This window comes from Chelmon rostratus, chromosome 24, assembly GCF_017976325.1.
Source record: "Chelmon rostratus isolate fCheRos1 chromosome 24, fCheRos1.pri, whole genome shotgun sequence".
NCBI classification, from domain to species: domain Eukaryota; kingdom Metazoa; phylum Chordata; class Actinopteri; order Chaetodontiformes; family Chaetodontidae; genus Chelmon; species Chelmon rostratus.
Genome location: NC_055681.1, coordinates 13,974,779 through 13,989,375, shown reverse-complemented (window position 1 = coordinate 13,989,375; position 14,597 = coordinate 13,974,779). Strand labels below are relative to the sequence as shown.

The 14,597-nt window shown below is 41.4% G+C and overlaps 1 protein-coding gene across 4 annotated transcripts in view; it reads left to right on the top strand.

Annotated features, from left to right (window-relative positions):
- Positions 1-983: 983 nt before the first annotated feature.
- Positions 984-14,597, top strand: part of nlgn4xa (neuroligin 4 X-linked a) — an 85,296-nt gene continuing 71,682 nt past the window's right edge. For 3 of the 4 annotated variants that reach the window (XM_041966022.1, XM_041966021.1, XM_041966020.1), the window contains exon 1: positions 984-1,434. In XM_041966022.1, coding sequence (XP_041821956.1) covers positions 984-1,434 — 451 coding nt within the window. Of the gene's footprint in view, positions 1,435-5,341; positions 5,345-14,597 lie in introns of all 4 variants that reach the window. The other variant, XM_041966023.1, reaches the window with a different exon arrangement.

Here is a 14,597-nt window from a genome sequence, read left to right as displayed (position 1 = left end):
CATCTACATCTTAGAATTTGTAGATTCTTTGCAGCATCCAGATTTACAGCGGTCTTCTGTCAAGGCTACAACTTGTGTTCTGTCAAAATCAGCTTCATTGGACAAGTATATAAACAACTACTAGGAATCTGACTTTTTTCATACAGCAGTCGTCCAACATAAGCTCGTTGCTTTTGCTGAGCTTCAGGTGACTGTTGTTGCACCATGTGATGTGTGGTCCTCTGTACTCATCTGTAAAAGTAGTCTCTTAGTGAAGACAAGTTTTGTCACTGGAAATTATTCATGGGAATCATACATGTCAATATAGTGATAATTCAATTTCGGCAAAAAGTACAATACAATAATAGCTTTAAATTAATTCAAAGTCTTCACTTCATATATTAGTGCAACTCAACGTCTGAACCAAATTTACACATTAAATCTGAACCTAAATGTTGATGAAAAGTGGTGGACTGACACAATTATCATCAACATTACCTTCCCTGGAACCACTGTTTTCGTCACTTAGTATAATCCAGGATTTTTAAATTGGATGATTTTTTTTTTGGTTTTTTTGGTTGGACTGAACCCTTTGGCCTCACCAGATCACTGCTGATGTGAAAAGTACCATCACTGTCTGCGGCTAAATCTGGTGTTAAACTGCTATGTTAATACGTATTGATACTACAGTGGATGAACTTGTTTTGTTTTTCTTTTTGCTTTCAGGATACCCCATCAAGCTGGAGCTCAGGTAACCAAGAAGCATCCGAGGCTCTCTCTTGTTCCGGACAGGGGAGTCGTTCAGCAGCCGCCGATCTCCATGCAGGCTCTCGGAATGGGGAGCTCTGAAAAAGCTGCTTTTTTTGACCGGGGCTCCTTTGCTCTGCTCACAGCCTGAGGAGCAGCGGGAAGTGTCTTGGTGGAGGGGCGGGGGGGGGTTACAAAGGATCCGAGGGTGGACCATAACCAAGACCTGCCAGGCTCAGGCTCAGTACAGCAGGAGCATGTCAGCGCCTGGAGGCCCTTCATGGATGTGTCGCTCCACGGCCAGGCCCAACTTTTTGCTGTGGATATGGCTGGCGTCCACCTGTGTGATCGCTGTTCAGGCCCAACAACACCCTGTGGTCACCACCAATTATGGAAAATTGCGGGGAGTGAAGGTTACATTACCCAATGAGATCCTGGGACCGGTGGAGCAGTATTTGGGGATCCCGTATGCGTTGGCCCCAACGGGGGAGCGGAGGTTCCAGCCGCCGGAGCCACCCATGTCCTGGCCTGGCATCAGGAATGCTACTCAGTTTGCTCCAGTTTGTCCTCAGTTCTTAGAGGACCGCTTTTTACTCAATGATATGCTCCCTGTGTGGTTCACCGCCAACTTGGATACAGTGGTAACCTATGTGCAGGAGCAGAGCGAGGACTGCCTTTACCTGAACATCTACGTCCCCACAGAGGATGGTAGGTCAACTGACTGTGTTGCTTGTCTTCTGTCTGTCTTCCTGCTCTTCCTGTATGCCTTTGTGTTGTTCCCAACTGTATTTCACTCATGCTTGTCCAGGTCTACCTTGAACTTCAAGGTAGTATTTCACTGAGTCTTACAGTCATGCTCTACTCACAAGAAATGATAGATTGCTTGCATCTTAAAATAAGTATCATTGCTTGGGGATAAAAATAACTGATTGTTGTTAGGGTGTCCACGAACAATCGCCCACACACTTGTGTACCTTTAATATCATCATCATTTGAAGGTTAAGTAAATCCAACTTGTTACATTTGCCCTTCTTCACAAGACAGGCCTGCCCCCATGTTCACAGTGGCAATTAGTGATAATTTGATCAGCTCCTGCATTTATATCTAATCTTAAGACCCTGTCTTGTAAATTTTCCGGTAAAAGCCAGCAATGAGTAGCTGGCATGAACAGTTAAAGGCTGGTCGTTAATAGAGGCAGAGTGATGTTTCAAATTAAAAGCCTAGCAGGAACAGGATGGGTTATGCCCTTTGGGAAGGCTTGTATTGCGAAACAGCATGACAGGAAGTGAACGGATCATTAAATAATTTAATTAGCAGCAACTTAACCAATACAAGCAATCAATATCAGGAAATAACAAGCAATAATTAGGAAGCAAGCAGTTAATCTGTTAACTAAAAAATCATGTTCAATCTTTATCAAGAAAATCAATCACAGAGAATTAGAAGTAATCAATTTTCAGTTGAATAATTAATTGTATGGTTTTGGTTTACATTTTGTTCTTAGGTTGGGTTACGTCTGTTTGTTCATCTCAGTCTCGTTAACGTGATATCTCAGGAATATCTTGAGGGAATTTCTTCAAATCTGAAGCGAACATCCTCTTGGACTGGAGGATGAACTGTTCAGATTGTGGTGGTCAAAGATCATGGTCACTGTGACCAAATGTCTGTTCCACTCTTGTGAACGTGATATCTCAGGAATACCTGGAGGGAATTTCAATTGTACTCTAGGATGAGCTGATTAGAATTTAGTGGTGAAAGGTCACTGTGACCACACAAACACATTTTTGGCCACAGCTCAAGAATTCATGGACTAATTATGAAAAAAATTAACGCAAATGTCTAATAGGATAAAGTTATGAAGGAATAACAGTTTCTATCAAAAAGGTCAAAGTTCAATTGGTGACACTGAGGTTGAAACTGTGCTGATTGTAGAGATCTTTTGTGGTGCCAGGTTGAAGATGTGTGTGAAGCACCCATGTTTGAGAATTTGCAGCTTCTTTGCAGCAGCATCGATATCTGAAGCACCGTCTGCTGTCATAGGCCGAATATGTGAACACAGGACAGGAATTTCACTCTGTTTTTTCCCCCCTAATAGACTTACACGTTAGACATACAGCAGAGCAAGAACCACACATCTTAACAAAGTCAAGTTAATTCTATTTATATATCCCTCTATGACAAATCCAAAATTTGGTCTGAACAAATATGATTATAATATGTTCTGCCTTGTCCTGACAAAATGCTGTTTTCCATCTACGTATATAAAGAACTTGTTACTCAGGGCTCAGCCTGCCAGCTCAGCTCTCAATCAACACATATTACAACACACCTCTTTAGTGGCTGAGAGAAAAGGGGACATTGCATTTCCCCAAGGAGCTTTTGTTCTTCTTTTTAATATAAGAATAAAAAATTAACATTAACAATATGATTAAAAGTCACAGATTGAACTCCTTTATTCTCAAATGTAAAAAGCTTTGACAGGATGATCGTATGCATTCTTCTTTCACTGCATTTGTGTTTTCTTTTTTCAGTGAATAATATGCCATGACCTTTGATTTTAGATTTTGCCAGCAGTCTAATCAGTGAACGATGGCTGGTCCGAAAGAGAGGAAAAACAGCCTCTTGTCAAAGTGCTGAGAGCTCCGTCAGTCCATGCTGCTTTGGACTACGACTGATAAAAGTGCCGTTGAGCAAGAGTGATGCAAGATTAGAATAAAAAGAAGCACAGGATTAAGGCTGCTCTCGGGTTGAGGGTTCATCCATAATGTTTTCCTCACTCCTCTGTTTGAGTGAGTGCCTGTGATTTGCAGCAGCCGTCGTGAGGACTCAATGCGTGCCCTATAAAAAGTGTGTTGGACATAACCTGGAGTGGCCGGGGGTGAGGAGGAGCAGAGCTGTTTTAGGAAGCAGCAGGACTGCGCAGACGGCCTCTGTAAGGATAGTGAAGCACATTGTCCGCCTGAGATCTTTGACGGCTCCACGCTAAATTTAGCCTGAGCTCTTGATTACATGGCAGGTTAAAAAGTGCATAATCTTGCGTCAGTTGGCGCCTTGTCTCAAATAATTCAGTATTCCACCCCAAAAAAGTTGTTGTACTCCAGTATGGACCGAGCACAATAAATCAGTGGAGTAGTCCCATAGGTGGAACATAATTTGTTAATGTGCCTGCTTGGTAGCCAATGACGTCCAAGGTGTGATGGCTCTTTACCCGTCTTGCACAGATGTGTGGCTGAGGTGATGACTAGACACAAAGCTCTTTGATTTATGCAAACCATTTCATGATACAATCAGGCACAATCAACACCAATAACAAACAAGCAATTATAAAAACCGACGCGACTCGCAGATGAAGCCTAATAGCAATCCAATCCCAGATAACACTCAGACAAAAAACGTCTTGTTGCATTGGCAAGGGTCCAAATTATTCAGTCCAGTAAAATATTTAGTCCAAAACACGATAATAATCCACAGAAAGCTGTTCTATCATTTTAAATCACCTGTCAGGCATACTAATCTTCCACATTTTCTCCATTATAACTCCAATCAGCTTGTATACATAGGCTCTATTTTCGTTTTAAATGGCCACTAGACTCTGACCTTTCTGTCACCTCACTTGACTGGTTAGGATCCTCCATGTCCTCTCCGCAGTCAACAAGAGTCCATGTTGAAAGGCAGCGCAAACATCAAGCCAACTGCAGCCCAATGTGTGGATGAAGGGCTCATCGTATAGAAATCCTGAAAATAAGGATGTGCTGTTTAAGTGGGCAATTTAGAGCCAATTCAAGTAACTCAGTCCAAAAGGGTCTGATATGTATATTAATAGCCTAATTTTAAAAATATATAATCTAAATATGAGTACACAAATGCTAAATATAACACAGGTGGCCTAAATATAGATATTTTTCTGGGTAAGTATTATAAATGGCCCATCTACCGTTAGGAAAACATATGTCAAATATTGATGTGATATTTTGTGGCAACTATTGCTTAAATCAATTAAAATTTTCACAGTGTTACAGTGTTTTAAAGGACACCAAAATCACCAAGTCCTCCAAATTGTTCAGGAACAGCTTTCAATTTACTTTGTGTATGACCTGAACAGACATTTTAGGCTAATTGCACAGGAATGGTAAAGAACAGGTCTGATCCACCGTGGACATACGAACACATTCTGTGGAGGAATTGCACAAGCAGAGACGGTCACAGTGAGCCGTTCAGTGCAGAGCTGCAGGCGACGGACTCTCAGTTGTCTTAAAAGAGGAGGTGTTTATGTTGATGTGAGTGAGTAATTCCATCACCTCAATGTTTTCTGTCTTGCTTTTATAATCCACGCTCCTCATTTGTTTGCTCCAGCTGTTATTTTAGACTCATTAACCAAAAACCAGCTTTGATTTGAGAATTTACGGTAGTTCTGATTGTTGCTGCAGAGTCTCTCTGAGTGCTTGTTTAAGTGAATGAATCTAATTATTGGCGTGGCGTGGTGGAGACTGAAAGCGCTCTACATTTGTGGCATTATTTGTTCTTCATTGGATAGCAGTGCTTCAGGTGTTGGCACACACAATGTTTTGCCACCTCATTTATCCACAATAGTTCCTTGCATTTAAGGTTGTTGCAGTTGGTGAGCTGTTGGTTTCTTCATCAAGACACTGTACAACTCTTCTAACTACCAGACATTTAGAGTTAATTAGATGTTCTGATGGTCTGTAAAACCTTATAAAGAAGGGGGACATGTTCAAAATTTCCCAGAGCTCCAAAAGACAAATTCAGATTCCTTGATTTGTTCAACCACAATATTCAGATTTCTACTATACAATTTATGCAAAGAAAAGCAGAAAATCATCACATTTGAGAGGCTGGAAACATGAAGGCTGAGAAAAACCACAAAAACCATAATCTAAATTCTACAGAGCAATTTTTTTGGTCGGCTAATTGATTAATCATAAGCTATGTGTAGGATATTGTTTCAGTTGCACAGCCCAAAGCTGTTGGAATGTTGGATTTTGGTGCATTTATGAATGATACAGTAATATTTGCCCATTGTAATCTTTGATTTATTGTTGTTGAGATGTGAATTCTTCACACAGTGTGTCAAAAACACCAGCAAAAACATACCACTGTTCAGCACGGCCACTATGACTTGATCCATTTATCCAACAGGGTCTTGAAAGGTTTTCATCAGACCAGGCATTGTGAAACATGATGCACTACATTAGTCCAGGCAGCACTATGTCTCTAAGCTATTTTTAATGGATTTTTGAAAGCGGCGGGATGCTGTGTGTGTGTTCGGAGGTGAGGGTGAACCTGTTGGAAACGACTTCAGACTGCATGTTGAAAATCGCCCAACCTGGCGTTATGAAGTTTTCACTCGAAAAATGTGACGCTTGCTCAATAACCTCAGCTTGGTAAATGGACCAAGCAGCATTTTTGTAGATGTAGATAACGTGCTGCATTCAGTTTTCATGCCACACTATTTCCCATTATTGCAAATAGAGAAACAAAAGGGTGAAGAGCGAGGGAGAAAAGAATCGTAATAATGTGTCTCTCCGCTCTGCTCTGCAGGGAGTAACATGTCTATCCCAGTTAGAGCTCCCCTCGCTGCCCATCATCTTTATACCCCCTGAGTTGGTCTTTTCAGAAATCCGGTGTAATGTCAAAATATCCTGCCAGCCGGGGATCAGGGAGGGATTTATAGTTTTACTGCACCTCAAGTGGGTTGACAGATTAAGCGACGCCTGTTCTTTGTCATCTGATTTGAAGTTGAAAGAGCAAAATCCACTACGGCCCGCACTGAGCATGCTCAGACGCCTGCATTGTCAGAGCCCTTTAGACTTCCTGCCGAATCCATCGGCCGGGCAGACAAGGTGCCGGCTTGTCTACGGCTGAAACCCCGAAGAGCTCTTTTCATTTGTGTGCATAAAGAGAGAAAGAGGCGATGAGGATGTGGACGAAGTGTGGAAGCAGAGAGGGGCTAGTTTGGAGTGCGAGTGTGAGTGTTAAGGCAGTAAAGCTGGCTTTATCGGCCTCTGCAGTAGCTGCAGACTGGCTGGGGAGGTGGCATGCAGCTGTATGAGTGAAGATGTTTCCTCGGGGCGGTTTTCTTAGAGGGGTAAGACAATACCATGGCCGCATCATCTCCATTCTTTAACTGTTGTGTTTCTTCTGTTTAACTGCTCAACACTCAGCTGAAAAGTGAAAGTGGTATTAAAGCTTCATACGCCCTTCCACTGCAGCAACCATGATTTTCCTCCCAGCTCACAAACCTATAGACATTTTTCAACAGTCTTTCCAGCACTTTGCGGGGCGAGAATGAAGTGAGGCAAACCAAGGTGAACAGAGGGGGAGAATGGCTGGAAGACTGCATTTTCCGAGTCACCGCAGTTCACTTTTATTTACTTGCATCTCCGTGCCAAACACATCAAGTGATTATGTAATTTTATAGGGTGTAAAGTCAGCACTTCCACCTACAGCCCAAATCTGTGCTGCACTCAGTCACAACCTGCCCACAGTGTTGTGGGAAATACAAGCAACTAACATCAACATTCACATCACAATTTCTTACTATAAAAATTCTTATCATCTACACACAAAAGCAATATGTATTTTTGTCTCCTTTCTGCTAGTTTCACACAATTACGTTAGGTGCTATGAACACTTGGATAATTTAAAACCACAGCATGGGTATGAAAGATTTTAAACGTCGATGTTATATCTTTTTCCTTTTTATACACACATTTACTGTGTTATATGTTAAAATAACATTATTAACATTATAAGGCGTTTTGTCTTTAATTACTGACTGATTTATTTGTCACTGTGATACAAGCTTTCCATTAAAAACAAACCACAGCACAGAAGTTGCAAAGTTGCTGATGTGAGCTGATGGCAGTGACGACACACAGCCTCTCTATTAGCTAATGAGGGCTAACTAGCACGTCTTAGCTGTCGACATTCTCCGCACGTTGTGCCAAGATGGTCTCACTAAGTGTCTGTTTGTACAGCTTCCTGCCCGTCCCTCCAGCTGGCTACCCGACAGGAAACCGTTTTTTGCACCACTTCATGAAAACTAATGACAGAGCTTGAATTCAGCATTAGCTGATGTGTACAGCTGTCCTCAGGATTTGATTTCAACGTGGCATTTAAAAAAATCAGTGTCAGAATGAAAACCAACTCATTCAATTATACTGGACTTAAGCAAAAAATGCACATTAATACAATGTAAAGTTATTATTATTATGGTTAAGATTAGCATTACCTCTGCAAAAGTGAGTTAAAAAACTTTATATGTACCTTAATTAATCACTGATGCACTAATATACCACCTGCTGAGCAAAGTGGCCCAAATCAAACACACTCATGACTAACAGGTGCATGCTTGGTCTTCAATAAAATACTAAATGCTAGCCTGCTCATGGTGGATCCCCCAGCGGTGACCTCGTGTTCACTGAGGCGCTTCAGTGATGTGTGTATCTGCTGTTTTTACTAATCCCTGATTTGACTGGAGAGTGGCCACTGAGCTCAGACTCTCTGAGTTAGAGGTACAGGAAGGTGAAGAAAGATGAGGAGATGGGTTATGTTTCTGCCAGGAACTAAAGCTTTGTGTCCTCACACAGAACCCAGAATAAATTCCGACAGACAAACTGAAAACTCAGTTTAAGTGCACTCTTACAGTTTCTCTCTAAATGGTGTCTTCTCTGCACAGCTGCCATTAGAGAAGCTATTATGTCAGTTGATAAAAAAGCATCCAGGTTACTTCCAGTTATTACTAGTTACATAGAACACCCCTAATTGGTTTTGTTATATAATGTATTAAAGTATTTGCCTGTAGTAGCTTTAAATAGGGTTTTTTTGCCCTGAGTTTTGCCTTTCAGGAGCACAGCTCAACAGAAAGATGATGTAATCATATGACGTAATTGTGATCTTCTCCACAAAATCTACTTGACAATTGAACATCGGTCTAAGATAAAGTAGTACACTTACAGATTTCCTGTGGTTCTTGTGTGAATGTAATCATTTGCATACACAGCCTTTAATTGGGTTTGTTGGATCAATGTGATCCGGGTCAAGTTCATTATTTTTCATTTGCACAGCTGAAATCCTCAGGCCCCCTTAAACAATACTAAAAAAAAAAAATAAAGAAAATAAAGAAACACAATATAAAGAAAACGAGATTCTAAAAAGAATTGTTGTGGAAGTGTTTGTGCAGCATTATAAGGCTGGAGGGCAACAGAACTTTTTAGCCCCCCAAAATTCTCTAAATTCACTTTGTTATCATAAACACTGAATATGACAAACATGTAATCATAAATAATTAAAACTATTAATTTGCAAACATATTCACAAGTTAAAAATACATATATTAAAATCATGGCCAGGCAGGTAGGCTCACCCCCCCAATTCCCTCCTTTGCAAAATCAAATTTGATGGTGCTGCCTGGCTGGCTATGCAAATCACTGTCTGCTGAGTGCTCCCCTCTCAGTGAAGCTAGCCTCCTAAATTTAACAAAGTGGACATAAGGAAATGGCTCAAAACCCCATCTGCACCACTCACACCAGAATCAGGATGAAAACTTTCAAACAAATCAGTTCTTCAGCTAACACACAGCAGCAGCTCCACATCTGGCCTGAAGCCTCCACCACCACCAAGTACTCTACCTGAGGATCTCAGTTGTAAAAAGTCAAATCTGATGATATGGGACAGCATTTATAATGGGGAAAAAAACACTCATATATTAACTGGTATCATGGGAAAGAGTGGCTGGAGCACTTGGTTTCCTGTGTAGGAAATTTCATTCATGCAACAATTAAAATTCCGCTTTTCCTATAAAAGGATGTGGCAACTGAAAGCATGCGATTGGATCTAACAAAGGCTTTCATAAACATGCGACTTCTAAAGTGCATCTGATGTGTGAGGCCAGCTGGAGGGAGATTAACACAGAATAACGGGTGGAAATGGATACTACATGTGGGTATTTTGGCAGTTCTTTGAATTATATAATATGATATACATTACACTAAAAATGCACAGACCGCATATATTCACTTTAACTATGACATAGTATGTATTGCATTGTGTGTATTCAACACTGGCTCATTGAACTTTCCCCTCTCCACTCTCAAGCCCCACCCCTACACACCTGTGGTTGGCCAAAAATAATGTTACCAAGGCTAGTCTATCTCTTGGTGGTCTTGATGTGGGAGCGCAGTTGCGGGAGGGCTAATTCCATACAGAATAACAGACCTTCATTATGAATCCTCACAACTGATCCTGTCTTTGTCTGGCTGAAAAACATATGGTCAAGTGCTCAAACGTCCTTTTGTGAGCGTCATGTTCAGATTCAAGATTTATTCATAAAAATTAAATTACATCCACTCTGAGTCCTTTCAAGAAAGAGAAAGCATGCTGTCACCTTTTGAAAAAATGGCTCCTTCGTGAGGCCCCCCCATCCGAGTTGTTATTTTTAAATGCAACATTTTTACTGATACCAGAGCGAAGTGCCTCTGAGAGGAGCCGCCGTTCCCTCTTGCTCACATTTTTTTGCATGGGGGCTCACGTCAGTCAGTCACACACGGAGAGAGGTGGAAGGAAAAATGACTTGAGGCTGGGTCACGACATGGCAGAGAGATGGAGAAGTGGTATCCTTGTGGTAAACTCTCAGTTCGCTCAATGCTGCATCAAAGGTGACAGATAAAACAACAGATGTGACATTTGGAGTCTGTAATCTTGTGGCATGCAGCGCTTGGTCGCCATCAGGATGTCTTCAAGTTAGACCTGCTAAAATAAAAGATGTCACATGACACTGAATGATACAGACCAACATGGAAAATAATTTGGACTCGCTGTCACACACTTCTTACAATTCTTTTTTCCTTTTGCGTGGCTTTTTTGTTCATGTACAACTCAGAAACTGTTCGATGTATACATTTTCTCGTCAGTTTTTCTCTAACACTGCATGTATTACTGTGAGTGGGTTCCCCCATGCTGTTCATGCATTGATATGAACTTATTTTTGACGATTTGGTTTCCATTTTACTTGAAATTTCTGTTTATCAGTGTGGTAGCTGTCAGTAGAAGACACATTCGTGTTCTTGTGCACAGGGATGGAAGGAGCGCTAGAACATTATATTCAGGGAAAAGTATTGTTACTGTAAAGAAACTTTACTTAAGAAAAATTTGTTGTGTAAAACGTACTGAGATAAAAGTTAAAGTAAGTAGGTCAGTTAAAATGTACTCTGAGTAAATACTACATTTTCAAAGGGGAAAGAAGACATGATGATATATGATACTGCAGTTAAATTAACAGACTACAAAAATAGTTTGCATTAAATGTGTCATGTGACTGAGCTCTTATGTCTAACGCAACACCCCCAATACTGCTTATACCATATATAACATCCATGTATCGATTAATGCATAATTTCATGTTTTTATCTTATAAGACTTTATCTAGCAGGCCTGTCAGCAGTAATCACACTCAGTTGTTACTGTACTTCTAATTTAGCTTTCTTACCTTGACAGATTAGTCTACATATTTAATGAGATACTAGAAAGACATGACTAAAAAACCCTAAAACCCCTATCAATACAATTTGTATGTCACATGGTGTGCAATTCTTTCTATATGCAATGACTTTTGGTATTTGATATTATACTTTGAGTTATTAGGTTTTAAAAAAGATCCCCATAGACATACAGTAGACATTGTGTAAAACCGAGCGCCTCTAAATAGTAAAAACACTGATCACTCAATGTATTCATAACTTTGCACCTATGTACAGTACAGACTGCATTCAGATTTCAAAATTGTCAGTATTGCACATTGATCAACTGTACTCATGTTGACTGCCTGGTGTTTGATTCACTGCCTTTGCATCTGAAGTACCCCAGCAGTCAATACAATAAGGGCAAGTTTTCATAGAAATTACAACACAGGTAATTGTAAAATCATCCAAAAATCATGAAAATCAGCATCCATGCTTGTAACAATCACATGTATTTTACTTCTCTGGGTATAAAATGCAGCATGGTTTATATACTAAAACCACTGCAAAATATGAATTTCATAAAACTGAGCTTATGTTTTATTTTTATGTAGGTATTCTGATTCATTGAGGCTTGCATGTATCATGTGTGTATATTTGTCACAGCCTGAGCAGATGTGGATGTTCACGCTCAGCCGGGTTACACTGACATGGCACTAGCCCATGTTTATGCAGCTTACTCTCTCAGCAGGCATCTTTATTGGGCAAACACGCCAACATCCCGGCTCCGCTGCCGCGTTATTTGCCTGTTGAGACCTATTCTCCACCATTTGCTGATCAGGGAATGCTACAGCACACATCATGGAGGTTGAAACACAATAAGACAAGTGGATGATACATTCTGAAGAGCTCAAGGACTATTGGGCAGCATGGATAATGAACCCCATTTTTTTTTCAAAAACTCATTTCTATCATGTCTGCTTCATTTCATTGAAGCAGCACTTAGAGCAATAAGCCCATATTACATCTCCTGTTTTAAAGATGCAGCCTTTGGCATTGTTTAAATGCCCGACGGTATCATCAACATCATGAAATTTTCTCTGAGCTCACTGCTGATGCTTTCTAATTCACCACATTTCACAGAGATTACTGAGCTACGATGGAGCTTTGGATTTGTTTGTGTTATAATACAATCAGAATGTGTCTCTAAACGAATGGTTCAACATTTTAAAATACCCTTTCCATGAGTGAGGAGAAGATTGATATCAGTATCATGTGCATCTGTTAAAGATGCTCAAGTCAAGACATAGTTAGCCTAGTTATTCCAAAATAATCAGCACCTCTAAGGATCACTGATTGCCAAATTGCCAAACCTCCCAGTTTTCATCACAGTTTCCTCCCAGGAACACAATTCTCTTTTATTTCCACAGATTTATGACAAACTTTCACACCTGTTTTTTCCCCTTTTTTGTTATCACAACCTGTTTCCTTCTCGTCACTCTCTGTCTTCTTCTGCCTGAGGCACTCTCTAAGCAGTTCATCCCAGCAGGCCATCTTCTTGATGTATTCATGGAGGATCCTTGTTTCATCCTGGATTGCGGCTTTGACACTCACTAATCCTCACCCATCCTCTCTTCGTTGCTCGTAGATTCTCAGGGTGCTGGACTGAATGTCTTGACATTAGTGGCATCTATCTCCTTCTGTGGCCCGCTTGCTATTCCAGGTGGATATCTGATGACTGGTAGGGCATACATGATGATGGCTTTGGGCTTATTCCTGCCATTGAGCTGGTTTCTCAGCACCTGTCTTACCCTCTCGAGGTATTTGACTGTGGCTGACTTCCTTTGCTTCCTCATCGTGGCTTCAATTGGCATGTGGGACAACCAGGTACTTGGAGCTCTTCTGCAATCCTTCTTTCAACTACATACTTATCTACACCGTCCCGGTTAGGTGGATCAGTGAGCCATGTGTAGAAGGTGGCTGATCATCACGCCACTTCCGAATCTGTATCCATAACCACTCTTTGCGGTGATCTGGCTAAGGGGCTTCAGGCCAATGCAGCCCTATCTCACCTATGCGGGGACAGTGCATCACTTTGGAATATGCTGCAATTGATGGTGCGATGGTCTTGGAGTTGGCTTCCAGTGTTGTTTTCCACAGCCATAATGAGTTCTCCATGGAGGTCATCAGTGCACTGTTAGCCTTGTATAGTGCCAAACACTCTAGAATCCATGTGTGGGGCATTGAGTTCTAGGCCCTCTTGTAGTCAACCCAGGCAGTGCTGAAGTTGGCCTGCCAAGTCTTGGGTGAATGCTTGATCAGTTGGTAGCTGGTGCTTTGATCCTCTAGTGTTATTGTGAATGGTCTTCTGAGCTTTGTGCCTACTCAACTTAGTTGCTATAAAACCTGAGAGGAGCTTCCATGTTGTGGAGAGGCAGGTTATCAGTCGGTAGCCTCAAGGTGTTGTACCCTTGAGTGGATCCCGCATGATCAACATTGTTCAGCCACTCTGGGTGAATGCCTGCTGTTAGCAGCTCGCTCATATTTTTTTACTAGTGTTTTTAGCTTCTTCAGCCACAAGGAGTAGATCCTTGCGCTGTCAAGCTCTTTGAAACTCGTAGTTATCTGCCTTTGTGACATTGACTGGTTCATGTTCTGGAAGGTTGCTGTGGTCTGCTCTTATGCCCACCAGCCACTTGGCATTAGTATTGTCTGAAGCCTCTTTCTCCCATATGCCCTTCCAGTATTGCTCAGTCTCAGCTCTGGGTGGGTCTGTCCTCGTGCTGTTACTCACTTGCTACTGGGAGTACACCCAGGATGAGTCTTTCGAGAACAGGCCATTATTCTCTTGGGCTCTGCTTCTCTGGTGTAACTCTTCAGGCTATCAGCCAGAGCTGTGAATCTTTGTTTGGCAGTCTCTGAGCCCTCTTGTGTACTCCTGTTCCATTCAGGACCAGTCTGTCATTACACTTTCTTGACCTTGCTTTCCATCTTTCTTTCTTGGTCTGACACCCAAGTATCTGCAGGACTACTGTTGCAGTGGCATATGTGAGTTTACTGGCTTCCATGATGGTAGTTGTGGGGATAGTGATTTGGTCTGTGTTGACATTTGCAAGTAAATTGCGGGAGTTGCATCCAGGAATTGTGGCCGGGGCACAATTTTCAACCTCAGCTCAGTGCTTGCAGATTTGGTATAAATGGGGTATCATCTAGTTCTGTTGGAGCCTCCCAGTCTTGAGCTGTGATGGTAGTCTCCTTCCACTGATGTTAGAGCACAAACATTTGTGATTAGCCGCAGCAATTGTCACCATTTCTTTTTTTAACATGATGAAACAAAATGAATGAAAAAATGATGTTATTAATCTTGTCTTGGCCCATCCTGCAGTACCGACT